Genomic DNA, 27,535 nt, shown 5'->3' with positions numbered 1-27,535 from the left:
CCATTCTGACCCTATAATCCTCAGGAGTTCTAGGTTTTAAATCCACAACTAAGTAACCATAAGGTTCCCGTGTGGCATCGTGGTAGGCCTCTGTGAAATACTTGACATTCCCGGGAAAAATCTGGCGTGCCAAATTAATGATCTGTAATTTATCCCTTGGGTTTTTAAAGAGCACCATATACTTGGCATTAAGGCTTATGGTACGGGCAGATTTCCCTTTGTAGAAAACATTCTGTGTGGTGAGAAAAACGCTCAGATTCCTGTGGTGAACAAACTCCGCGAAAGCGCATTCAATTTGTTGACTGTCAGATGAAGCACTCATCAGGTCATCCAGAACAAGAAAACAGATTTTATTTGGGGGTAACAAGTCATCATCATCAATTTTCTCAGGCATACCTTCTACAAACGTCATCATAGGGTATTTACAGAGCATTTGTTTGTACAAAGGCTGCCAACAAGAGTAACACCACACAATTTTTTCAGGCATCACAGATACCACACTGTGTGCATTGTCCAGCATTTTTTTTAGAAAAAAAGTTTTACCACAGTTACTAGGTCCTTCAAGGATGGAAGAGAAGGGTTGTTGCCAGCGAGCATCCATTTTTAATACCCGTATGGTATAGTCTTAAAATCCTCAATGATGACACGCTTATCAAATACCACTCTCTGTGTCTTCCTCAAAAGCCGTGTTTCTATCTGCCATCTCTTCTTATTTCTAACTATACCATTCTGCTCTACCACGATCTCACATTCAGGATCCTGTTCCAAAATGTAGGCAAAAACCAGATCTTTCAGACTGGCAAAATTAATCATTTGACAGCTAGACACATTCAGAGTAATCCCTTTGACTTTTATACACGAAGCACCCCCAGACAGCTTGTAGCCATAAGATTTAGGACCTGTGCTCACAAACTCTGTTATGTACTGGTCTGACGGCAGTTCGTTTGTCAGCTCCCCTAAAAAGTTTCCAAGGGGAGGATTGTACTCCCCCTCACGAGACACATAAATCACAGAATCTGTGTCATGGTACAGGCATTGTTCCTCTAGTTTCTCCATGATAGAGTACAAATGCAGGTGTGCATACAATGTTGTAAAACACGCTAGAAAAACATTTGTGTTACCTGGCGGAACTATACGTTCTTTTGCATCTTTCCAAGACACTCAACATGTATCATCATCAAGGAATTCACACATAGAGACCTCATAACTATCTCAAAGAGGTATTGGAAAATCTCATCAGGTTTTTTCACTATGGAGGTCCTAGGGAGGTTTGTCCTCTGAGCAAATTTCCCCCACAGGGAATTTAAGAAAAGCTTGGCTATTTGGCGTTTAGCAGGGTTTGCTTCAATCATCTCAGGGCGTAAACACACCCCTTCTTTCTTATAATACTCATCAATGTATCTCTCTCTGTCCACCCTGCTAACATACTCTGCAGGGTAGCCAGAAGATTCCTGCTTCAGCCGGAGAAATGTTTCGACGTACTCTGAAAAGAGTCTGTCAGGCCTCCTTTCAAAATGCCAAACCTCATAGATCTGTGCCACCCTGTACCCTTTAGCCACAGCAACTTCCAATTCTACTGTGCACCATGTACCCATCACCAGCGCCCTTTTCTCATCATTGTGGCTACAGTGCTCCAGCTGTTGTGAGTCTGCACAGAGCCTGCACAGGGGAAACATGAGCTTCCTGTTCACCTTGACAGGTAGGACGGGGGGAAAGAGACTGTGTGGTGGGTAAACCTTCACCTTGGCAATTCCAAAATACTAAGAGAGTGGCCTAAAATAGTCATAAATTACTTCAGGATGGCCTATAGGAAACTGGTGATTTCGCATAATAAAAGGATAGAGCGAGGTAAAATCCGGGTAATGAATCTGTTCTCCCTCCTTCGCCTCATAATATAGACGCACACAGCCTGTATTGCCCCCAAACAGCGCATCTCTAGGTTCCAGAGGTTCTGGAAACTCCCGCTGCTTCAGAAAATCTATCACCTTCTGATCCCCCTTGACCATATCAGTCCACTCATGCTCCCATATACAGTGGACTTTAAACCCCAATCGTTTTAAGACATCTGCTTTCCTCTCACTAGCATTGTGGAGAAAACCATAGGTTTCCAACAACATAGGGTGTTGTCTGTGTGCGGGATAACAGGTTAGACACCCATGATAAAAACACCCGTTAAATTCAAAAGCACATTTCTTTCCCCCATTCACAGAATAGCCATCTAAATAATATGTCTTAACACCCCCTGATGCCTCATGCAGTTCCTGAGGAATATCAACCTTAAACTCACCCCCTTTCAGAGCATGCTGAATATGTATGTTTTGCCTGTGGGCCATGTATTCCAACCATTGAATGGACAGAGTTGAGAATCTTTTGCACTGATTATGGTAATTATCTGGGGCCGATATGATGATCTGTTTATCCTTCAGATACTTGTAATGGTACATTCTTAAGCACACACTAGCAAGTGTAGGGTATTGGAAGGGGTCAGTACCCACCAGCACCCTGACAGTTTTCTTCCCCTTAGGTTTATCAACTACATCCCATGTCATCTCAACCAGTTCATGTCTATATTTTGTACAGGCCTGCATCAAGATGTCTACATCTTTCTGACAGTAATAGGCCAATTCCTTCTGCATGTCAAATGTTTTTGTTTTGTTTTCCTCATACCACTTCATGAATTCATCCCTATCTGCAGGTTTCATAGTGTCCACACCATAGTACATGGGTCCTGGCATATTCCCAATATACCTCTCATTTTCTTTTTTATTAAAGAAATGTGGGAAATAACCCTTACAACCCTGAAAACCCATAGCTTTGGGGAGCTTTGCTAGCGCCATGGGCAGATGGCATAGGGAATCTATAAATTTTATGTCATTATTTTTAACTGTTATACATAGTTGATTCCCCCTGAGTGAGCAGATCTACCTCAAGACCTTCTTTGATTAGCTCTCTCAAGATGAGGATTCCGTCATAGCTCTTCGAACTATGGGCTATAAACCGGGACCCCATAAAGCTACAGTCTGATGTAAATTTTATTACAAATTCATTCAAACATGAGTCCCCCTTAAATTCCCAATATTCCCCTTGGGGGCCCCACTTTTTCCAGCCTTTCTGTTTCTCTTGATATGCTTTAACAGGCTCCACCATCTCCCCTTCAAAAGCTCTGGCATAAATATAGTTTGGCACATGGACACCATCCTCCTGCCTGCATTCGCAGTCATAAAACACATATTTTACTGATAGCTTGGGGTACTGTAAACATGGAATGTAACACTCGTGTTCTTCCCCAGGGCAAAGGTAGTCGTAGCATACACGGCACTGTTTTCCCCTACAGGGGCGTTCATCTTCATGATCCGCCTCGACATAATGGAAGCACTTATCACATAGTTCACATGGAATGCATTCTACCCGCCCCATTGCAGAGAGCTTCTTATGCCTTCCTAAACATTCTTGTGATCTACACTGCATCTTGCATTTGGGGCATCTGATTATTCGCCCCACATGTTTTACACACCCGGTGTCCAAACAGAGGTGGCACTTCATCAAACAGTCATGGCGGTGTGCATAGGGTGTGTAACAGACATAACAAAAATTTCTGGAGCCAAAAAAACCTTTGGTGTTCTTAACCCCATAATAGTGAACATCATGAAGTAACAGAAAACACGTTTTGAGGTATTTCTGTTCAGGAGTTTTTAAAACACACCATCCAGAAGTATCCCATTGCACAACCACAATATTGACTTTCATGTGAGTCTCTATGGTTTTCACATCTGCAAAAGACACTTCTTTTTGCTCAGCCCACCCAAGATCCCTGTACAGTTTTTTTTTTTTGCACCTTCTTTTATCTGTGTAGCTGTAGCTCTCTCATCTAGAACAGCCATGAGACTCGCTGCAAAGCAGAGTGCTGTATTAGGCATGGGTACATCTATCAGGTGCAGCCTCTTTTTCTGTATAATGCTGTTATAGGGTATTGATTTTATATGCCTGAGCCCAGCTCCTCGTGGAGGTGTAATGACAATCACAGCCACTGTTAATGCCCCATCAGCTAAAATTTGAGCATAACTTTGAAGCAGGTTAGACATAGCACTTAAGAAAGTTTCAGCATTCAGATGCCCTGCCAGCTTCCTTGCAGAGTAAAGGGGCTTTGAAATCCCTGGCCCTCGCAATCTGAGCTGTACAAAGTCCCCTGGTTCTATATGGTTGTTTATATTGTCCAGAACCCTTTGAACAGCAGAATACATCCCCAATAGTGCATCACGAAAGGAGTGTACTCTGTCCAAATTCACAAACTTGAATTCATAATACATTTCAACCCCATTAAAGCGTGCATAGTTCCTATTATAACGCTGAATAAACTGTAGATTCATGGGGGGGGGGCATTCTTCAGAACAGCCTGCTGATTCTTCAGAAGAGAATGGTTGGGAATCCACTGCAATGCCAACATCAGATGCCATGCCTCCTTGAGAGGACCTATTGCGGGTACCACACTGCTTGGGGGCTGTAATCTGATGGCCGGCAACACTATGTGGCTCTACAGGGGGCTCAGACACCATATCAGAATCATCCCCGGAACCCTCTTGTTGACTGTGTGACATGGCCCCTCCCCCCGCCTGTATACAGACAGGGTAAGGTTGATCTTTTTTATTTCTGTCTACAAAATCACACATTGTGCTTCCACATTTTATTAGAGTTTGCAGCTGATGTGTAATATCCCTAACCAAGTCCTTTTCTTTTCGAATGATGCGTGTTGCTTGCTCACGATGTTGCTCAGCCTCTGTCATGCGTTCTATGGCATCTGCCTTATTCTTTATTAATGTTTGCATGTATTCTGTAGCCTGCGACATGCTGGCCAAGAACTCATTAGCACAGAGATTCAGCGCCTCCTCATCACGGACCCCAGGTTCATGTTCTGAAACAGATAGATCAGAGGCAGGAGCTCAGCAGGCATGTCTGGAGTAAAACTCAACTGCTAGGGGAGATTTTGAACTCACAAACGTGTGTGTCATGTGGTGTGGCAAAGGACTTACCAGGTTCCTGGCAGACCCTTCTGGGCTTTTTGTAGGGTGGCTGGCCCTCCAAGTTGGAGCCTCCAAGTGTCTCGTGTTTGGGTTGCTGCTGTTCTTGGAATTCCACATCTGCAGACAAGGGAATCATATGGCACTATTAATAAAATGATCCACAGAGTAAATAAAAGCTATAAAAGAGACACTTTTATTTTACATAAAAGTAAATAAAATAAAAGAGTTTCTTTCTTTCTTTCTTTCTTTCTTTCTTTCTTTCTTTCTTTCTTTCTTTCTTTCTCCTACCCTTACTCTTTGCTTTTCTCTTCAACCTATTTAGCCGTATGGGGGCAGATTCAGATACTTCTGTAGAAAAAAGTAGGGGGGGTAGATAGAATTAGTCAGAGGTTTCCACATGGTGAGTTCATTTTGCAAGGATCATTTTTTAAAAAAAATTAAAATCTATTTTACCCTCTAGAGCACCTCAGCCAGATTCTGCAACTCACCCTGGGTATTTGTCAGGTCCACTGTGAACAACATAGGTCTGTATTAATCAAAACTAATAATAATAATAATAGTAATAATAATAATAATAATTCAATTTCTATACCGCCCTTCCAAAAATGGCTCAGGGCGGTTTACACAGAGAAATAATACACAATTTATTGAATTTTAGAATGAGATGTTACATGGGGGGGAGCCCCTGTTCTTACCTATATTATCATCACATCTCTGGCCTATGCCGGCTACAATAATAAAAAATATATAGAGATACTGTAGTCTTACTCAGAAAATCCTTCAAACTGTGCTCATCTAGATTTTTATTTTTAATTTTTAAAAATGTATTTTACCAGGTACTGTGTTTCTAACTGCCTGAGTTGTGAGAACCTCCTTTGGGATGAGATATGGGTCCAAAGCCTTTGAGAGTGAAAAAGTGGCTCTCTCAGCCTGACGGGGTTGAACAGGCCCTTCTGCAGAACATCAAATATAAATGAGACATGTATACATCTTCATAACATTTTCAAACAATCTAAAAAAGAGTAGAATATATCCATACCATTATCTTCAGAGATCTCGAGGGCGCTCAATTCTTCATCCATAATGCTCATCATCTTTGGGGAACCATTTCTTCTTCTTCTTCTTCTTTCTTTCTTTTGGTGAGTGCTGTTGACTATTTTAAAAAGAGGCAGGGACATGTTCAGACATATCCTGCCCTGCCCTCCCCAACCATTTCTTTCTTTGTTGTTTTTTTTTTGGGGGGGGGAGTGCTGTTGAATATACAAAGAGATTCAGGCAGGGACATGTTCAGACATATCCTCCCTAACCAGAAGCCTAAACGGTAGCCAATGAAAAAGTATCAGATTTATGCTCTGGCTAGGGAATGTATACAACAGGCCTGTGGAAAACCAGAACCGGAGGGAATAAGACGCTTGCTACTTAAAATTGAGGCCGACCTAAGCCCCCAAATGGACTCTCTACACCCTAACAGCATGATAGATATTGAGAACTTTTTCACGTCCGTGATGGCTGCAGAATTTGCAGATGAAAAAATCAAGAAGGGTGGATTTTTAACAATATTTCTCTTCGGCAGATTGCTTACAAAAAGTCTTACAAAACATCTATGTCCTGCGGTGAACCAGCAAATCACGGACAGGATGGCCCTTTTTATTACAGATTACATTGTGAGGACTGGGTGGATTGAACATGTGTGCTGGGTGAGTGTATTTAATTTAAGCAATTTACATGATTGTGAGTTGTGCGTGCATGACCCTGTTTATTTATTTGTTTGTTTATTTTGTTGCAGGAGAGTTGTTTTGCAGAGAACAGAATTCGCCCTTGGAATACTAGATTTCTACAGATCTTGAGGCATACATTAAAAATGCTATATATAATACTGCCTGTGTAAATATGTGCTTTCAGAATAAAAATTTAAAAATAAAAATGTGAGTGTTTTAATTTTAAAAAAGACCCTGTGGCTAAGATTCCCTACAGCATGGAAGGGTTGTGAGTAGCTGACCCTTACCCATCAGAGAAATTTTTAAAAAGAAATTGCTAAAACTAGCAAGCAGATTCAAAGACTAATCTCTGCCCAACACATGACCCTTAAGAAATTGCTAAAACTAGCAAAGGTTCAAATAGAGGTTCAAATAGAAAAATAGATTGGATCATATAGAAAATAGATTACATTGAGTGAAGCATATAAACCTCCATTTAAAGAAGAAAAGAAAATGCTAAAACTAGCAAAGAATCACATAGAAAAATAGATTTGCATACATTGTAAAACCATATAAATCCTCCTTTAAACTACAAACAAGGGATCAATTTAAAATTAATACTTTCCAGATTGTTTTTTAAACTAAAAAGGGGGGGTGGGGTGGGACTGCTATTCATACCTTGGTATTCTTTTTCTGCTGATGTTGCTCCTGCTGCAGTTTTCAGAATGAAAGAGAGGGCTTTCCTGCCTCACAGTAATTTTATCAGTTTGACTCATGGTCGCTGATTGCCTCATGCATGCTGATTGGCTCGTGCATGCTGATGAGAGGTTGCATCTAACAGTGGGTTACCAGTTTGGCCTTTTTAAAGCCAAATTTTCGGTTACAGCCCATTCGACTCATGAGTAGACCCCTTAGATCTGGCAACTAGAAGCCAGTGCCTTATTTCTTCTTTGCTTCTGCTGCCTTATCATCTGATGAACTCTTCTGACTCATCTTGCCAGTGGCTCAGGTCCCTCAACCTCACCCTCCCTCGTAAAATAAGCCAGAAATAAGCTACACCCAACAAAAATAAATCAGACATTTATTTAGAGTCATCCCTGTTTTTATTTTTATGAAATGATACATAATAAAACAGCATTTAATAGAAAAACAGATGCAGTCTGAAGCTGTCTTTCTATCACAGAGATCATGTTAAGGATGTGCTGACAAAAAAAACACAACACCACAGGAATGCAGCAGTGTTAAATACTACATATAGACTTTTGCAAGGGAATTTATACAGCTACCTCTGGAACAAGAAATTGTCTGTACTCTCTTTTTTCGAGGACACAGTTTACAAAAGAGAGCATTCTGGAATCTTTCTGGTGCAGGATAGCTTCTAACACCACCTTCGGGTCATCAGAATCCTTGACTCTGGTGATGAGATTTAGAGTCTGATCCACTGTTTCATTAGTCAGCATTAGCATTTTCAGACTATAACCAATTATAATGATTATGTGGAGCACTGCTTTCACACACATCCTTGAAGACAATATTCTAATAAATCTGGAAATATTTCTTTCAGTCCAGGTGACACATTCATGTGAGTCTTGACCCCCTGCTTGAACCATACACCCGTAGCATGAATCATGCATGTAATTCTTCAGACAGTATTTTAAAATTCCATATACCCCCTCTCTCACGAGCCCCTTCATAGCAGCCTTCCTTTTCCTTGCTGGTATGTAATCTGAATCATTCATTTGAAATCCTAGGAAATTCTGCATAGTAACATGACTGGGTTGATGCGTTCTCACTGCAGGAGGGTTCTGTAGGAGGGGAAGGTATGCTGTTATTACCTTTTCTTTCATTCTTTTTAAAAAGAGATATCCCCACCCAAATTCTCCATACGCACCCTGATATGCATGTTCCCTGGCTCTGTATAGTTCCACATTGCTAGAGGGTGTGTGTCAAGACATTGGTCCTCACCCTCCTGGGAAAAATAAAAGAACACAGTTTTTTAAGTTGCACCCCCTGAGAATCTCTCTCATACACCCAGTCCTGTAACACCAACACTCCTTATTTACCTAGGCTCCAAAAGATTCTACAGCTGCATCCTCCAAGATTGCCTGCCAGATTTCATAAACTTCTTGGGCTTCTTCTTCAGGACGCTTGGCAGGCGGAAGTTTCTCATCATCAGAACTTGTGCTAATATACCACTTTCTCGGGCTAAGCTTTACATCTGTTTCTTGTACAATAGTCTCCAAGGATCTCTCTGGGGAACCCATGATCGCACAAACAGTGAGTCTGCAAAACAAAATGGCTCAGAGAGACGTGGACTATTCCTACAGAATCAGGATGGCCAGGCGTGTTCGTAGAGGGATCACTTGACCCCGTTTCAGCCAATAAACTTACACAAAATGGCCACCCGGTCATTATCACGCCTGCGCACACGGACCTTTTCTGAAACCTGTTCCCATTGGTCCAGGGTGGCTAGGTGTGTTCATACAGGGGTCACATGCCCACCTTCGGGACATGTCTGGACATATTCTGGGGGTAGGAGTGGAAGGTGGTGGCCAAACTTCCGAGGTGAGGGCGTACCCCTACTTCTGACTTTTTCCGGCCATGTGGGGGTCTCCTCTGACCATTTCCACTGACGTATTTCCGCTGACGCATATCCAGTGATGTATTTCCGGTGATGTCAGCACATTTTGACAGCTGCACGCCCCACCCCTGTGATGTCACTATGACATCATCCTCCAGCCTCGTGCATTTGTTTGTAAACAAAAGCACATGGCTTTTGACAGCAGGTACGTACCTCTACTACTGACATGCGCCCACGAGCTTCCTTGCAGCAGCATTCTGGACCAGCTGAAGCTTCCAAACCATCTTCAAGGGCAGCCCCACATAGAGCACATTGCAGTAGTCCAATCTGGATGTTACCAAAACATGAGTGAAAGAGGTCAGGTCCAGTTTCTCCAAGTAGAGTTGCAGCTAGTGTACTAGCTGCAACTGATAGAAGCAGGTAGTGTACTAGCTACAGCTGGTAGAAAGCACCTCTGCACACCACTGCCACCTGTGCTGTGCCTCCAAGGACAGCATCGGGTTCAGAAGCACCCCCAAGCTGTGGACTTTGTCTTTCAGGGCAAGAGTAACCCCGTCTAAGACCAAGTTTACCTCACATTCCCCTGATTCAGGGAGGCATTCACCACTCCTGCCACCTATGGACCCAGTCCCTCCCTAGCAGCCTTCACCAATGAAAGGCAAGGGTCAAGTATGCCTTCCAATCACTGTGTCCACCTCCTCAGGCAACACATCTGAAAACCATCCAATATAACAAGACCAGACAGTGTATTCGTAACATCCAGTTCCAGTGCTGCAAAAACGTTAGCATCCAAGTCAGAATGGATACGAGCAATTTTATCTGCAAAATATAACACAAATTGATCACAGCAGGCTGCTGAGAGTTGTCTTTGATGGTCTTTGGGGCCCTCACATAGGAGGCCCTGAACCACTCAAAAAAGCTCTGTTGGACAACACCGACGTGGTGGTGGGAAAGTAGGATTTCTTCACTTTTCCAATTTTTTGGAAAATCCCAGTTATCCCACTTTTAGCCTATTTTCTAGTAGGCTTATGAGATCTCCTGGCATTCTGTGTGTGTATGTGTGTCCATGTGTTCCCCCCTCGCCCATCAACCTTGCAACGCCTGGACTATTATGAACCAAATTGGGTAAAGTTGCAGGGACACATTAGGGACTCCTCAATGGCATAGTTTGTGATGATGTCACCTACCCTGATCCAAGATGGCAGATGTGTAAACTTCTGAGGAACAAGTGGGCTAACTTGTGAACCGCTTAACCGATTTCAACCAAATTTGCTACAGCTGAAGGGACACATAGGGATGCCAAATGGCATGATGTGTGATGATGTCATCCATTCCAATTCAAGATGGCGGCCATATGAACATCTGAGGCACAAGAGGGCCAATTTGTGGACTGTCTAACCGATTTAAACCAAATTAGATACAGTTGCAGTGAGTGACTCACAGGGACACCTCAACGGTGTAGTTTGTGATGATGTCATCCACCCTGATCCAAGATGGCGGATGCATAAACTTTGGAGGCACAAGTGGGCTAACTTGTGAACCGCTTACCTGATTTGAACCAAATTTGCTACAGCTGTAGGGATACATAGGGAGACCTCAACAGAATAGAGATTGTGACAATGTCATCCAACCCAAGTCAAGATAGCGGACACATAAACTTTTGGCATGCAAGTGCCCTAACTTGTGGACAGTCTAACTGATTTGAACCAAATTTTCTACAGCTGTATGGACACACAGAAATGTCCCAGTGGTGTCATTTGTGATGATGTCATTCTCCTTGATCCAAGATGGTGGATGTGTGAACTTTTGAGGTGCAGGAGCACTAACTTGAGGACTGTCTAACCCATTTGAACCAAATTTGATACAATTGTAGTGAGTGACACACAGGGACACCTCAATGGTGTAGTTTGTAACAATGTCATCCACCCTGATCCAAAATGGTGGATGCATGAACATTTGAGGTGCAAGAGATCTAACTTGTGAACCTCGATTTGATCCAAATTGAGTCCAGTTGTAGAGAGAGTGAAAGGAAAGTAGGCTGATTAGTTCTTACTAGAACAACTTTTTTTCTCTGCCTTGGGCCACTTAAATTGCTCCACCTCCCTTAGCAGGGTGGTAAGAATAACATCCTTTACCAAAGTTTTAAGCTCAGGGTCTCTAAATAGTAGAAAAAACAAATCAATGTATTCCCTTCTCCAGAGCTTATCTTTGGTTGCTTGTTGGAGGTGACAACCCAGGGGAGCTAATACCTTAATATATTGGTTAAATTGGGAGGACCAGTTGCCGCACCAGAAAGCAAAGTTCATGTCAACTTCTTCAAAGTGATCCTGAAGCAGGGCTCTCAATCTATGGCCAGGTCCACCATTAGCTGGTAAGGAAGGGGAGGCCCACAGAGACATGTACTTCTTGGGTACCAACCATAACAAAGGTTATTCAAGTAAAAGCAGCCACAACCAAAAATGTGCTGATGCACCCCAATCTATTTGGATGGAGAAAGGTATGTTTCCAATCACATAGCTTAGACTTACAGTATATACCCCTCCCCACTTCTCAAGAACTCTCACAATAGCCTCAGAGGCATAACGCCTCTCAATACCAGTTGCAGGGGAGCAACAGCAGGAGAGAGGGCATGCACATACCTCTTGCCTGTGGGCTCCCCAGAGGCATCTGGTGGGCCATTGTGTGGAACGGGATGCTGGACTAGATGGGCCTTGTGCCTGATCCAGCAGGGCTGTTCTTATGAAAGGACAGAAAAGAAAAGAAAAATACTACCTCCCCATTGGCAAAATACCCCTAACCGCCCCCCCCCCCCCGTTACATTCACAGTGAGCAATAAGGTCTTTTATCAAAAACTCCCCTCTCCAGAATGATGGGCTTTCAACAACATGAGCTGCAATACTGATATATATGAAAAAGTAGATCTGAAAAAGATGGGAACAGTAGTCAGGCAACACTTAGACAAAGTGCAGAAAGCTACGGGCAATATGGAATGGGCCTGATGTGAACTCTGAAGGGGCCATTTCTCACCCACCCCCGTGATCATCAGGAGAAGAAGAGAAGAGAACAGCTTCATTGAATTTAATTATGCTATCCCTAGGCGTGGGAGTTTGCTTTCTGTGTTGCTTCTTCCAAGGTCTCCCAGCACCGCTAATAAACACGAAGATCCTTTGTGCTTCAGAGACCACCGTCATACTCCTTGCTGCTCTTACCAATGAATCTGGAATAAAAATGCAGGCACATCACGTGAACTGATAAGCTCCCTGGATATGGCAAGTTAAATAATAACTTGCACAAACCTGGCACAATTAAGAAGGTTTGGGTGAAGGAAAACACACCCCACCATTGGCTGATGGGAAACACGGAGAAAACTTTAAAGGAAAACTGGAAAATATTTACTACTTTTAAATGCCTGCTTTTATTTTACAAGGTGTAAATATTATACATTAACCCCTGCCAACTTGGCAAAGAGGCACCTTTTAACATGGCGATTCTCTTTATTTAGCAGGGGGAGAGTAACTGGCCCTATTCACCCCCAGTACAGTACCTCCAGTGACTGTTGCTGGTGTCTATCTTGTGTTCTTTAAGATTGTGAGCCCTTTGGGGACAGGGATCCATCTTATTTATTTATCATTTCTCTGTGTAAAACACCCTGAGCCATTGTTGGAAGGGTGGTATAGAAATTGAATAAATAAATAAATAAATAAATAAATAAATAATACTTTGCAGTTACATACCAGATTACTAGGTAATTATGCCTGAACATAGCTGAGTACAGTACCTTGCAAAAATAATTGCTACACGAAGAGCTATTATTCTGTCCCTTGATAACCCTATAGTATAATAGTTGTGCGGGGGACGGGGAGGGAAAAGTAAATCAATTATTCCCACCACATAAAAAACTGCCATTCATTCGAGTACTATACATGATCAATAGAGATTTATAACAGGAGGGCTACTGAGGTCACCTAAAAACCACAGCATCACCAAAGGCAGTAAGTGCTTTATGACAAAATGAGATGCAAAGGTGTGTATAGCAAATGTTGGAGCTGTGCGAGGGCCCCAAAGGATCTTCGAGTCACTTAATTTTTATGTGGCACCAAGTAACTGTGTCAAAACCTAACTCTTTCCCCCCCCTCAAAGCCACTTTAAAAAAACAACTTTGAAACCAACCCTCCCCACCAAGAAAACATTCCTGGCTCAAATTTCCTAGATAAAACATTGGTATGGAAAGTGTTGGCACATTAATCTCATTTCTGCTTTGCTGGTTTCAAAGTACAAAAAAAGCATGCATGGCTGTGGATCAGAGAGAGAGAAAGATTTTGGCTTTGATCCAGTTGCAGTTGCAGGCAACTAGTCATGTGTAAATAAATACTGGGGCACCCAGGATGCAGACATGTAAGCGCCACCGCTGGCATCAGAAGTTGCACACAGCCAATGCAACCAGACTTGATGAGCATCCCGATACAGATGGGCAGGTGACTCCAGATGTCCACCTGCATCTGCTTCAGCAATACATGGAGAAGGCCACTTAAACACGCAGATCTCTCTTGCCACATCAGGACAAATGATTGTTGGGGGCAGGGGTGTGTGTTTGATGGTCTTAGTTTAAAGAGTATATTGCAATTGTTCTGGGCTGCATTTTTTGTAGCATGGCTTCTCTCACACTGCAAAAGAGCATCCCAAGGTGCGTTCTCCCACTTGGTTTTCTTCCTTGGTTTTCATAGGTAAATAGGAGTGGAGCTTAATGTGGAAAAAGCGATCAAGCCCATTTCATATTACCAGCAGTTAAGGGTTCACATGCTGGAGGAGGAGGAGTTGCACATTCCCTTTCCCTCTCATATAATACGAAGTGAGTCTCCCCCAAAGAGGTCCATATCAGCCATGGCCTGATGTGTATGGTGTGCCCTTTTCAATTTTGGAGGGGAATCATTGCACAAATTTGCTCATTGGAATGCTAGACCAAATGAATACATGAACTAGTGGACATGAGCCTTCTCTGTGGCTGCCCCGGAGCTTTGGAATATGCTCCCTGTCAAAATAAGAGCATCTCTTTCTCCATTTTGCTTTTAGGAAGACCCTCAAGACACACCTGTTTTTAGTTTAATTGTTTTTTATCCCATGAGATTGTTTTAACTTCTTATTCTGTGAAGTTGTTTGATTTTTTTACTCTGTTTTATATTTGTTATGTTTTAAATTGTGTACATCGCCTAGATACACATATATCAGCCGATAGATAGACAGATAGAGTCAGTCAGTCAATCATGTCACAAATGATCACATTCATTCATTCATTCAATTTATATACCATCCTTCCTAAAGTGGCTCTGGGCAGTTCACATTAAAATCAGAAACACATAGTAAAACAATTCTAGTAAAAATAAACCCCAACTGTATTTAAACTAGAACTAGATATCATTAAAAGCCAGGCTAAAAAGATGGGTCTTTAAGGCTCTCTTGAAGGCCTCCAAGGAAGATAATCCTGTTATATCCACGGGTATATTAGGATTGGACATTACACCAACCCCCAAATCCATCATCTTCCTTTCTTATATTATAAGCTGATTTCCTTAAAAAAAATCAAAATCAAAAGCAGCATCCAAAACCCAACTATGACAACTCTAGTAGCAGCAGAATACAAAACCATGGTTAAAAGGAGGAACAGATGATATTTTCAACACTACCATTAAAATTCAGAATTCAAAACAGCAAGTCAAACCAGCAGCAGTAAATCATCACATTACAAAACATAAAAACTGCTAATTCTCCATGACCGTTTCCTAGCACTGTGGGTTCAGATGATGTCTTGCTATGTTTACAGATTGAGATGAAGGGACTGCAGGGGCAGGAAAACTGTAGACAGCACAGCTTCACACATAATGGCAGCAAGTAGGAGAAAACATGGTTCCAAATGAGCAAGCACTCCTGGTCAGGTGGAGAATATTGGGTTCCCTTCACTGCCCAGAATTTGTAACCAACATTTTAAGCTGGGCAGAGAACTGGGCAGCAAAGGGAACCCGACATTGTCCAGCCAACGTTGGTGGATTCAAAGGACACAGAAGCGGCAGCAGAACCAGGAGCACAAGCTCACTAGAAACCCGCAGTTATCTACTACTTACCTGCCACCAATACATGTGAAGCCGCCCAGTCAGTTGGAGAGGCCAGTTCTTCTGCAGTATCATGGACAGCTATGGGAGCTGACTTGAAGAGTAACAGTGGGTACATTCCAAGAAAATAATGTAGAGTGGATATGTTGATAGGATTTGGCAGAAATAGACCAATCCAGGATTACTCTTGGGATGTGGACAAATCAATTTTTGCAATTCAATTCAGCCTGATTCCATTTGAGCTCAAATCTGCTGCCCTTGAATCTGGGTCAATTTGATTCAAATTTGCTTTGATTCAATTCAAATTCCAATCAATTTGGTGGAGTTTTTAAGGGCTAAGGGGCATCAAAGTTGCCAACTGCCACCCAACCCCCAAAGAAATTGGTTGAAGGGGTGGATTTTTAGGAATTTTTGGGAATATGTGTAAAAATCCACCCCAGCAATGATGGCTGAAGCTTGGAGGGGACAATATAGAGATCGTTGGGGACAAAATGGAGGCTCGAATAGCTGAATGGATTTGATCCCAAATCAAGGGTGATTTGATTCTACCTCAAATCTAGTAAGCATCCTCAAGGGTGATTCAATTTGAGGTCAAAACACTCAAATCAACCAGATTTGAGTCAAACTGATGCAGTCACAAATTGATTTGCATGTCCCTAGTTCACTCCTTGCCAAGAAACAGCCTGATGCAAACCCTAGGAAGGACTGGAGGCTCTGCTTGGCTGTCTTAGGGTAAGATCCCTTCCTGGCCTCAAACTACTACTATTTCTATTTATAAACCACCTTTCAACAGGTGTTCTCAAAGAAAAATAAACAGAGAAAAGTAATGTAAATAAGATAATACCCTTTCCCCAAAGGGCTCACCATCTAAAAAGAAACATGTGGACACCAGCAACAGCCACTGGAGGGATGCTATGCTGTTGTTAGATAGGGAAAGTTGATTTCCCCCTACTAAATATAAGAGAATCACCACTTTAGAAGGTGCCTCTTTGCTCAGTTAGCAGGGCCTCAGTTAGCAACCACCCCCTTCTGATCATGTGTAAGAGCACAATATATCCCGAGGGGAATCTGGCCCATTGTTTGAATAAGTTTGAAAATGTCAAACAAGCTTGATTAATTAACATACTAACTACATTAGTTATCTTACTTCTGTAATTATATAGTGAATAGAAAAATCCTCACTCCTCTAATAATGCCGCTCCCCGCAATTTGTGGTGTGGTGAGGGTCGGGGTTGTGCACCCAGCCCCATGGGTAGGCACACAGGCCACCATCTTGCCTCCCCTTCCATGTGACCTGGGCCGGCCAATCATGTTATGCTCTGGCCTCCCATCACACATGATGTGGGCCAGCCAATCTGATGCTGGAAGTGCCTGAATAAGCAGCAGGTTCCTTGCAGTGGCTGCCAGTCACTCTGTGGTGAGGCACCCATCCGCCTGTCCTGTACGCAGCGAGGGTTATCCAGTCACCATCTGGGGCCAAGTAGGATTTGGGCGGGGGGTTGCACCTGGTTGGCTTTAGGTGCAGTCTTTTTTCACCTACTTCTCACTGAGTTTTATGATGGGGTTCCTTCCACTGGACATAAGATCTTTGTTCACTTAGGAGAGTGAGGGTTCGGAAAGGTCATTTTGGTAACGGTGTTGGGCTGGAGGACCATTTAAGGTGGGAGGGGGGCCAAGGAACAGCCCCTCAGTGTTTTTCAGCCCGCTGGGCTAGGCTGGAGCCCCACACGGAGGTTGGCTTGGCTCACCGCCCAGAGTTGTAAGGCTTGGGTTGGGATGGGTCAGGCTGCCCTCCCCCAGCAGGGAAAACCCTGCAGTGAAATGATGTCAGGACTTGGTGCCTGGCTGAATCGGCAAATGGCCCTTTGCCCTGCTGTGGAGCAGTCCTCCTTATGGGGCTGACCCACATGGATGGAGTACCCACACTCTGGTTAGTGTATATTCCTCGCTGCAGGTTGTATGCATGTAATACCAATAAAGTGGCCCTAGTTTTCTCCAGTTAAGTTTTCTGTCTTTATTAGGGCCTGGGGGTGCAATGTTTTTTCGCCCCTGCTTGCTGGAAAATAACAATGTGACATCAGAAGAACCCAAATCCTTGTCCAGACAAATCTCTTTGTGAGAAGGCACAAGTCAGCGGGCAGCAAGTGCTGTTCTGCATATTCTCCTGCAAATGCAAAAATGCAAAATTACCACTTTGTGAAAGTTAACAGGGTCATAATGCAGGTGGGAGAACCTGGAGGTGAAGGCATAAAAGCACCTGGGCTTCTCCATAATATCATTCCAAAGCCATATGTGGGGGCTCTTCCTTTGAACAAAACAAAACAAAACAAAACAAAAAACAACCCACCCAGGTTTTAGTGTTTCATCTTGTCAAAGAAAAAGCAGAACCAAAGTTCATGTGCAGAAGAATCAGTTTCTTTCTAATAGCTATCTTGCCAAATTTGTAAACTGGAAATCCAGAATTGTCCTTTTTATCCAGGTAGGTCACTTTGCCCAGGACACTGTCAAATTTCCAGCTCCCTACTAATGAAATGTAACTATGGGTAGGCATAAGGACCACATGACCAGACTAAAGGAAATAAATTGTATGGGGGAAATTTGTCCAGGCAAGACTTTCATTAATGCCTTGCTTGCAGAATATTGTCTCAGAACTTTGGGTGAGGGGGGAGCATGAAAACTCCATTAGCTCTTCTCTTTGAAGGTGACATTTATTTTCAATTCTCCTTACAATAAGATGATGAAATTACATGAACTTTAAATCAAACTTTAGTGCAGCAGGATAAATAAGTCTTGGAGCTGACGGCTCTGAGCCTGCTTCGAAACAATCATGCAGACATTACAATTTTATCATCTTAACAAATGTTTGTTTTCCATTTGCATTTGACAATGGAATTAATAAACTATTTTAGCAATTTAAGATTTATGAAACGGTCTACCCCACTACCCCCTAGCCCTAGTTCCTGCCACTCACTTTTTTTTCCAATTTACAGAATTCACAATTTGCATAAGGGTAAAAGCGGGGCATTCTTGTTTCTTACTGCGCTGCTTCAAACACCTCTGTTTTAATTTTCACGGAAATAATAAATGCCCTCGATAACAATGATCCATTGATCTGCGGTGTTTCCTACCTGCCCCAGAGCAAGAGAGCAATTGTTATATGTAAGGGACGTATACAAACATAGACACACACACACACGAAACCACAGATAGCAAAACAGACCATTAGTTTTTAGCCTTCAGCTGTTAGGGGTTCGATCATAATTAATATGCAGGATAGCTAGTCATGTCACGCACCATTTCAGTCTAGAATTGCATCTGCCAGTCCAAATACTCACGACGTACAAAGCATCCAGGACCGAATCTAGTTAGACAGCTAGGTGAATTTCAACAAAAATCTACAGATGCATGATAGATGCACAGGATGCGATGCCACACATGAATGACTCGTGTGCAGGCCAAATGACAGATGTATTTCCTCCGACTGCAGGCCAGGCTCCAGCACAAACCACTCTTCATTTATCAATAATTGGGCCTTAATGTAATTTGGCAGTGGTGAAGCAACGCGTTCAGCTTCCTCTCCAATGGACGAGCACTAATTAGGCTTGCTTTTTTGGTGACAGGGGGAGTGGCTGGGGAGTGGGTCTCCCTTTATTTGCAGAATCTTGCCTTTGGAGAATCAACTGAAAGTACAGTTAAGAGCTGGTCTTTTCCCAAGAGATGTTCTATCCATGGAGTCCATAATGGAATGAGAGTGGGTGCACTTATATTTTATATTTGGGAAATGCACGGGGGTCTTTGTAGGCTCATAGGCTACTCACACTGCTCTTTCCATTGACACCAAGCCCAGAATCAATGTAATCTTTTTGGGATAAATGTCACATTCTATTAGCAGTTATACATCAAAAGAACGGTTTAAAAACAACAACTTACATTTGCTACAAAAATGAGCTTAAGAATAAGTTTTTCCTTATTCAGACTTTTAAAGAATCGGAATAGATTGTTTTGGAGGTTTTGGTGTTTTTTAAAAAATCTGATTCTTTAAAGAATCTTCTCTAGTACAGTGTAGTATAACTTTCCTGAGGCTGTTGTGCTCCTTCAGACTGCAGGTGGGAGATGGCACATTTAAATTATTTCCCAAAGTGAAAACCTTCCTTCACACAGAAAACTAGCATGTCAGAACTGGACTAAAATACCTTCTTGTTGTATTCTATCCAGTGAGGCTATTCTCACGTGCAGCCTGAACCAGGTTGCAGACGTCCAGCAGTGTTCCCTCTAACAGGGATTCTCAGATGTGGTTGGAACATAGGAAGCTGACAGATACTGAGTCAGAACATAGGTCCATCTGGCTCAATATTGTCTACACAGACTGGCAGCGGCTTTTCCAAGGTTGCAGGCAGGAATCTCTCTCAGCCCTATCTTGGAGATGCTTCCAAGGAGGGAACTTGGAACCTAGATGCTCTTCCCAGAGTGGCTTCATCCCCTGAGGGGAATATCTTGCAGTGCTCACACTTCTAGTCTCCCATTATGCAACCAGGGCAGACCCTGCTTAGCTAAGGGGACAAGTCATGCTTGCTACCACAAGACCAGCTCTCCTCTCCCATTGTAGCTGACTACAATCCCCACAATTCCCATACAAAAGCCATTGCAGCTGGGGATTCTGGGAGTTGTAGTCAACAACATCTGGGAATCCCTGTTAGAGGGAACACTGACGCCCAGCCTGGCTTAGGCTGTGCATGAGAATCACCAGGCTCATGCCTGATCCTAGCCCATCTTTACAGTCCGGGTTAAGAGCATGAGCTTTCAGCCTGGGTTAATGGCACGAGCACTCCCTTAACCCAGGCTCTGCAGCCATGTGACTGCACAGAGACAAGTGCCTAAAGTGCCCGTCTCCTGGGGGAAACCCCCAATGCACTGTGGTCGGCGCTCGGTGTATTGTGGGATACGTGGAGGCTGAGAAGCATTGTCCCTGCTTTCTAGTGATCACTCATCTGTGGGCTACTGCGGGAAACAAGATGCTGGACTAGATAGGCCTTGAACCTGATCCAGCAAGGTTCTTCTTAAGTTCTTATGTGATGAGTCTCCCAAGAGCAGGTATTCAGAGACCTTTACTATTTGAATCTGGAGATCACAGTAAGAAATTAGAGAGAAGGCAGTCTTATGACATATATTCAGCCTAAGATATTTAGAGCAGGGTTTCTTAACCTTGGGCCCCCAGATGTTGTTGGACTACAACTCCCAGAATCCCCAGACATGGCCTTTGTGCTACAGTTGTGAAGCACTGGTGGGCTATCCTTTGTGCGCTCCACACCACCAAGTAGTGCATTCTGCACTACCAAAAACTTCCAAACAGTCTTCAAAGGGAGAACCACATAGATTGCATTGCAGTAATTTATCCTGGAGGTGATGACAGCATGACTGGCAGTCTCCAGATCCACATCTCACAAATGAGGACCCAACACCTAACAAAAAAGGGCCGCCCAGGGGTTGGTGGAAAATGCTCATGTCTGCTTCCTCCTGAATTCAGGTACAGCAACAAATTCAGAAGCACATTAGGGTAACAAATGCATTTCTGTAGGAGCCATGCAGGAAGATGGCACCATGGGGCAACCACACTGCTCAGGAAATGTATGAACCAGCCTACAGCTAGTATACACTTCTGCTGGACTCGGCAGCTCTTGTGAGCAAAAGAGGCACACCAAACGCCCGTAAAAGGTGGTAAGAGGGGAACCTGATCTGTCCTCATCTTTGGCAGGGGCCATGTAATCTCCTTGCTTTGCACAGCTGTGCCATGCAGGGGCTGGGCAAAGCAGCAACACAGAAGTGCCCAAAGCAGCTGCTGCTCTGGCAATGGAAGTGGAGTCAGGTCCCAAGATCAACAGGGGAAGATGAGCTGGTGCCTTGTGCTGGCACGGGGACGTCACTGGATCTTATCACCTCTGTGCAGCTTCATGGAGGATCATGCCTTGAGCCCCCCAAAAGCTAAATTTCCTTTTATTAAATAGCGAGGATATGGAGGGCACTGCCTTTTTAAAAAATGGCACTTAAGCCAGATATTTTGGGAGGAAAGAAGGAACTATGCTTGCCTCCCGATCCCTCTCTCGTATTTTCCCTTCAAGCACTGCGGAAACAATATCTGAATTGCTGTTGAGTATTCGATCAGCAATTCCACACAGAACTCCTGCAACTATTGGTCATGTGAATGCTATAAGATGTAGGATCACATCCTCTAAGTCGTCTCAACAGCAAACCAGTGGGAAACTTCCAGCGTGGGTGCCCCACTCCCACTCTACTTGCAGAGGAAGAAGCAGGTAGAAAATGGCAACGTGTTCCCAGTCATGAATTAGCAAAACAAAATACTGGGATACCCACTGCACACCATGGATGGTCAGCTTTTGGATTCTTAATTCTATTCTCCGGATTCTAATTCTGTTCTCTGCACAATCACTCAGAACTGCATTTTGCCATCTAATCTGTCACCTTCATAGTCAGGGCTCTGTAATAAAACTGGCAATAACAGCTTTGAGATCATTTTTATTTATTCTATTTATTTTATTTTTGCCTTTGTATCCCATTCTTCCTCCAAGGAGCCCAGAGTGGTCATTGTTTATCCTCACAACAGTTCTATGAGTTAGTTTAGGTTGAGAGATAAACAACTAGCCCAGAGTTACCCAGTGAGTTTCATGGCTGAACAAGGATTTGAACTCAGGTCTCCATAATCCTAGTCTCTTACTAGGATCATTTAAAATCAGGATAATTTTGATCACTGCACCATGCTGGCTCTGCACCATACTGACAATGTGTTTCACTTGTGCATGGCCAAGGCTTTGCTTACAAGACGCAAGGAGAGCTGAAATGTAAAATTACAGAATACCTTTTGCTCACAAGGATGCTTATGAAATGCTCCTCATCCAAATTCCTCCTTGCAACTCCAAACCACCTTGTTTCCAAAATGAAACCAAGGCACTACAAATCCTCCATTCTGGTTATTCCCAAGTTTTGTATCGCGCACTCTGTGTGCACAATTTGCCACACCTTCCAGTTCCGGGGTGGACCTTTCATGAAGCAAGGTAAGGTGGTCACCTCAGGGGGCAGATTATTGGGAGACCAGCAGGGGTGGTGGGGGGGTCCCCCCACTGCATTCATTGGAGCAGTTCTTCTGGACCAATCCGACACTTGCAAGCTTTGCAAGGAGCACTTCTACTCACATGCTTGGCAAACCTTGCAAGGACAAGAAGGGAAGCAGAGGCTGCTAGCAACTTTCCCTCCTGCCCACCCTCCTCACCACTGTCAAAGCTTGCAAAGGTCAATTTGGTGTCTCACCTTAGATGTTGCCGTATCTTATGCCACCACTGTTTCCATTCCTTCACATCCTTTGTGACTTTTTTCTGACTCTGCAGATAAGCACATGCATATTGATAAAACATTGCCAAAAAGCGAACATGATGAGAATTTGAGAGTTGGAAGGGACCTTGGAGTATGTATGATCACATCAAAATTATTTTTGTGCAGTGTTTAACCAGCCTTCAGGTTAAACACTGCTTGTGGATTAGCACAAAAAGTAGCCTTAATTTGTTTGCCCATGTGGTTGCATCAAGTCTATTTTTGTGCAATGTTGTAGCAATGTGCACATGCATTGATAAAACACCACAAAAAGGCAATCTAAACATGATTGCACAAGATTCATTTTGTATGGTGTTTTTCAGAAGTATTATTATTATTTTATTTTATTTTATTTTATTTTATTTTATTTTATTTTATTTTTATACCGCCCTTCCAAAATGGCTCAGGGCAGTTTACAATTAAAACAAACCATTAAAACAGTAAAGAGCTAAAACAAAAATTAAAAACAACATAACAACAATTAACAATTTAAAAACATTTTAAAACAACAATTAAACAATTGCAATACCGTATTTTACGGACTATAAGACGCTACGGACTATAAGACGCACCTTAATTTTAATCCAGTTTTTCAGAGTTTTAACATATTAAACTGTTAAAACATATAAGACGCTCCTGAATTTTGGCGGATATTTTTTGAGGAAAAAAGTGAGTCTTATAGTCCATAAAATACGGTAATTAAAAACCCTGAAACTGGGTTAAAATATTACAACCAATTTTAAAACCCTGGAAATCCAGGCCAAACAAATACGTTTTAAGGGCTCTCCTGAAGGCTAATAGAGAATTCAAATTACGGATTTCCGCAGGGAGCACATTCCACAGCCCCGGAGCAGCTATAGAGTAGGTATGTGCACGGAACCATGGTCCGGCGGTCCAGCACTGCTGTGGGAGGCTCTTTAAGGGCGGGGGAGGGTGTACTTACCCCCCCCCCGCCGCGTTTCCCCCACCGGCGCCTTCGTTCAGTAAAGCGTTTGGGGCAGCAGGATACCTCCCTGCCACCCCTTCCCCCAGTCATCGTCAAAAGGCTTCACAAAGCCTTTTGCGCATGCGCACGTCGCGCGCGCACGTCACGTCTCTGCGACGTGTGCATGTGACACGGAGACGTGACGTGTGCGCACGACATGCGCATGCGCAAAAGGCTTTGTGTAGCCTTTTGACGATGACTGGAGGAAGGGGCGTCTGGGAGGTATCCTGTCGCCCCAAAAGCTTTACTGAACGAAGGCGCCGGCGGGGGGAACGCAGCGGGGGGGGGTAAGTACACCCTCCCCCGTCCTTAAAGAGCCCCCCCACAGCAGTGCCGGACTGCCCTCAAGTCTGGACCGGTTCGGAGGCCTTCAAAATGGCCTCTGGACCGGTCCGGGCTCATCCCTACTATAGAGAAGGCCCGCCTCTGAGTAGCCACCAGACGAGCTGGTGGTAACATCAGGAAAAAGATACGAAAGACCAGAAATAACTGAACACTATGAGAAACTACAAGTGGGTTCACACATCACCGGAGCCTGAGCTTCCCCAGCCTGAAATATGGAGGAAACCTAAAGTTGGCACTACAACCAGAGGTACACTCACTGGCTGTGCTTCCCAGTGAGGCACTATATGCTGTCTCATCCTGCCTTCTGCCACCTCACAGCCATTGTTCTTGATGGCAAAGCAACAGCTGGAATGAGCCAGAGGTTCATGAAGAGCATGAAAGTGCACCTCAGAGCATAACGTGCACCTCAGTTAGAGCAGCACTTGGTTTGGCAAGGCAGCTTCAAATCTTGCTAACATTAATGAATCTCAGGTTACTGCCTTGATGTGAGTTCACACAATCAGACAACTGGGTAAGCAAAACTGCAAGTAGGGTTCTGCGTGTTGTGTGAACCTGGCCACTCCAGTTCCAGTATTAATATTGGAATCTCTCCTATTTAAAGCAGAATTTAGTACGGGTGGAATGCAGAACAAAGCCAACCCATGGAAGAATAAAGGAACTGAAACGGGCTCAGTTGCAACTTTTGAAAGCAATTCTCTGGTCCTTAGGGATGAAAATGCGGGACAACATTTTCACCTCACCTTGCTTCCAATTCGGTAGGGCTGCGGGATGGCAGATAAAGTTGTGTCATGGACTGGATTTGGCCTTGGGGCTTCCAGTTGGCCGTGCTTACTTTAAACCTACAAGCTCTGAACCCCTAAATTACTGCAGTCTGTCAGTAGGAGCTTTGAGAAACACAGACAAGAGTTTCGCTTCAGAGCTAAAGTTCCTGCAAACTCCAAACGTCTATCCTAAATTGCATTTAGCTGACAAAAGGTTTGAGTTTATTATTTAGGGCCCCTCCACCCCAGGCTGCCTACTTTTGAGCTGTGAGATACAAGCCGTTACATTTAAATCCCCCTTTCCCCTCCAAACACTGTAATTTAGGTGACTGGCCCTGTCTGCAGGGAAGGCTGTCGCCCCGGGTAAGCGTTAAGCCCTATTCGTTTGCATCAGGAATCAGTGGTGCTGCCTGCCACTTGGGCTCCCCTCGGTGCTTTTAACATACAACGATGCTGCATTTGTTGGCATTGGCTAAATCACTGCTAGGGTCCTGAGGGCAGATTGCTATGCCCAGATGATCAGTTGGAGTTCTCTGGCTGAGCCAATCTAGGATATAATTGAAGAGGGCGAGGAACAAAATTCATCCTAGTTTCACCCTAGTAATTATGCCAAATTCAACAGAGGACTCTCCATATGGTTCAGCACAAGTTAGGTAATGGGTATATGATGCCAAAATCAATGGAATCTCCTAGGAATCAGTAGCTAGTTCATCCAGGAACTGGCTTTCCATCTCATCAGGAATGGATCTCAATGTGGCAACAGGAGAAGTGATAGATAGCACAGTAGCACATTTAATTGCACGGGGTAAATCTGGGCCTGCGTGCACTTCTGCTAAAAAACCGTGTACACACGTTTCAGTTTAGTTTGGGGTTTTATTTAAGCCTACTGTGTTCAAGAGTATGAAAAGTTATGGTTTTCATCAAAATCTGTGCTAGTGGCATGGGTATTGGTTAGGGTTCTTGCCACCTCCATCCTTCTCAAAAGTTAGTTTAGGGATTTAATTATTATTTTTGTAAAGACTGTTATGCCAGTGAGTTCAGACATCATACAGAACCATGGGCCATATTCAGATAAAACATGAAACCGGAGGTCTATTCACCTCCAGTTTCGCTAGCCAAACTTCCAAGCCAAACATACAGTTCTTTTAAACTGTAGTTAAAGGAAAAATAGGCCCATGGTTTCTCCCCATAATCCATTTGTTACCTTCGGTCTGTAGTGAGTTAACGCCACCGATAACTGCATTTCGGCAGCACCTTCGTTACGTCCAATCCAGGAGCACAGTTTGCCTTTGCCTCCAACCGGAGTTGAGGGAGGAAGCTCCTCACTCACTCTGGCTCCTATTGGCTACATGGGCTGTCCTTCAAGAAAGAAGGAAGTCTTTATTTCAGCTCCCTTGCCTCTCTGCAGTCTCACTGACTGCAGGCCAGTGAGACTGCAGTAGGTCTGAATGCAGACAGGAGAGTGGGGGGGGGGATGGAACTGCAGGTCCACTGGACCTGCAGTTCCATATGAACCAGCCCATGGTTTATTTTAATGAAGGCTGAATTGAATTGGCACCACAGACTATCACCAAATTTTGGTTTGCATTGCCTTATTGCAGCTTCAGAACACAAGAATAGCCCTGCTGGATCAGGCCCAAGGCCTATCTAGTCCAGCATTCTGTTTCACACAGTAGCCCACTAGATGCCTCTGGGAAACCCAGGCAAGAGCTGAGGGCATGCTTGGGGCCCTGGGCATGTTTTGGTCTTGCCCCTTCTTCTTACCTCTGATGATCTAGGCTTGACAGCATCACACATTGCACAGAATCAGCAGTTTAGCCGAGGTGCCGCAACCCTGGGTGTACCAGCAAGGCCTGCTTCTGGTTTCAAGAACGATATGCCGAGATTTGGCATAATGTAGGAACCCACCAATCTCAGCATAGTCTACCCTACTTGCAGTGCGGAAACGGACCTCTATAACTGAGATTAGAATGGGTGACAGATGTCCAGTTCCATGTTGCAAGTAGAGTAGAATACACCAAGATTGGTCTGTTCACACATCACGTCCAATCTCAGCTTATCATTTCCAAAATCAGAAGCAGGGTTCACATACGTGCTTGCGGCTGCAACAGCTAGGCCAAACTGCTGGTTCCATGCTAACTGTGAACCCAGCCTATTTGAAAGTCCTGCAAGGGCATAAGTACTGCAAGAAACCAAGATCAAACCATGATTGTGAGTTCAGAAATTTCACAAGACCATGGAAACAAAGCAACTTCAAACCTTGACTTCAGATTGTGGTTTGACTACCCGAAATAAACCACTGTTTGTTGACTGATGCGCATTCAGACATGTCAACTAAATAGTTAAGGTAAAGTAAACTATGGTTGTGTGTAGTGTCTGAACCTGTCCTTGCCTCTTTTACTACCAGTGTTGCACCAGCGGGAGGGGGAGAATGCATTGCATCCTAAACCTACTGGCCATGCCCCCCAATCCTGAAACATGCACTGGCCACACCACAAGGTAGCTGCACATTTAGCATGAGTGTGAAAGAGCCCTATGTGCCTACATGTAGCCACACCCCACCTGTTTACCATGCCCTCAACCTCTATGTTTATGGCCAAAGTTGATAATGGGGTCTATGTACTTATACCTAATATGTGTGCTGAAGCGATACCTGCAGTCAGA

General features: G+C 43.7%; 1 protein-coding gene and 1 long non-coding RNA gene across 9 annotated transcripts; both read right to left on the bottom strand.

Annotated features, from left to right (window-relative positions):
- Nucleotides 1-329: 329 nt before the first annotated feature.
- On the bottom strand, nucleotides 330-12,083 carry LOC128347260 (uncharacterized). 6 transcript variants are annotated; one of them, XM_053301637.1, is made up of 11 exons: nucleotides 11,546-12,083; nucleotides 9,510-9,623; nucleotides 8,779-8,998; nucleotides 8,607-8,684; nucleotides 7,394-8,520; nucleotides 6,058-6,171; nucleotides 5,852-5,971; nucleotides 5,507-5,527; nucleotides 5,307-5,366; nucleotides 5,028-5,135; nucleotides 330-4,909 (listed from the first exon to the last, which is right to left on the bottom strand). In XM_053301637.1, exons 6-11 carry the CDS (start codon nucleotides 6,110-6,112, stop codon nucleotides 3,765-3,767), a joined length of 1,509 nt encoding a protein of 502 aa, XP_053157612.1. In that variant the 5' UTR covers nucleotides 6,113-6,171; nucleotides 7,394-8,520; nucleotides 8,607-8,684; nucleotides 8,779-8,998; nucleotides 9,510-9,623; nucleotides 11,546-12,083; the 3' UTR covers nucleotides 330-3,764. The 6 variants fall into 6 exon arrangements, with proteins under 6 accessions (XP_053157612.1, XP_053157613.1, XP_053157608.1 ...); XM_053301638.1 differs by having other exon boundaries at nucleotides 11,936-12,083; XM_053301633.1 differs by lacking the exons at nucleotides 7,394-8,520; nucleotides 8,607-8,684; nucleotides 8,779-8,998; nucleotides 9,510-9,623; nucleotides 11,546-12,083 and having other exon boundaries at nucleotides 6,058-7,387.
- Nucleotides 12,084-12,358: 275 nt separating this feature from the next.
- On the bottom strand, nucleotides 12,359-26,190 carry LOC128347259 (uncharacterized). 3 transcript variants are annotated; one of them, XR_008317465.1, is made up of 4 exons: nucleotides 26,076-26,190; nucleotides 22,721-22,791; nucleotides 16,548-17,564; nucleotides 12,359-12,513 (listed from the first exon to the last, which is right to left on the bottom strand). It is a non-coding gene; the product is annotated as an uncharacterized LOC128347259 (long non-coding RNA). The 3 variants fall into 3 exon arrangements; XR_008317464.1 differs by having other exon boundaries at nucleotides 16,583-17,564; XR_008317463.1 differs by having other exon boundaries at nucleotides 12,359-17,564.
- Between the last annotated feature and the right edge of the window lie 1,345 nt (nucleotides 26,191-27,535).

Source organism: Hemicordylus capensis, chromosome 2 (genome assembly GCF_027244095.1).
Source record: "Hemicordylus capensis ecotype Gifberg chromosome 2, rHemCap1.1.pri, whole genome shotgun sequence".
NCBI lineage: Eukaryota > Metazoa > Chordata > Lepidosauria > Squamata > Cordylidae > Hemicordylus > Hemicordylus capensis.
The sequence above is the reverse complement of the archived record's forward strand: the minus strand, read 5'-3'. Positions and strand labels throughout refer to the sequence as shown.

Bases quoted from the DNA above. Each gene is read 5' to 3' on its own strand.
- LOC128347260 (XM_053301633.1), bottom strand. From the start codon at position 6,196: ATGTCCCTGCCTCTTTTTAAAATAGTCAACAGCACTCACCAAAAGAAA. The intron at 5,972-6,057 runs GTATGGATATAT...GATGTTCTGCAG, and splicing joins CGAGATCTCTGAAGATAATG to AAGGGCCTGTTCAACCCCGT. The intron at 5,528-5,851 runs GTAAAATACATT...TGTTGTTCACAG, and splicing joins AGTTAGAAACACAGTACCTG to TGGACCTGACAAATACCCAG.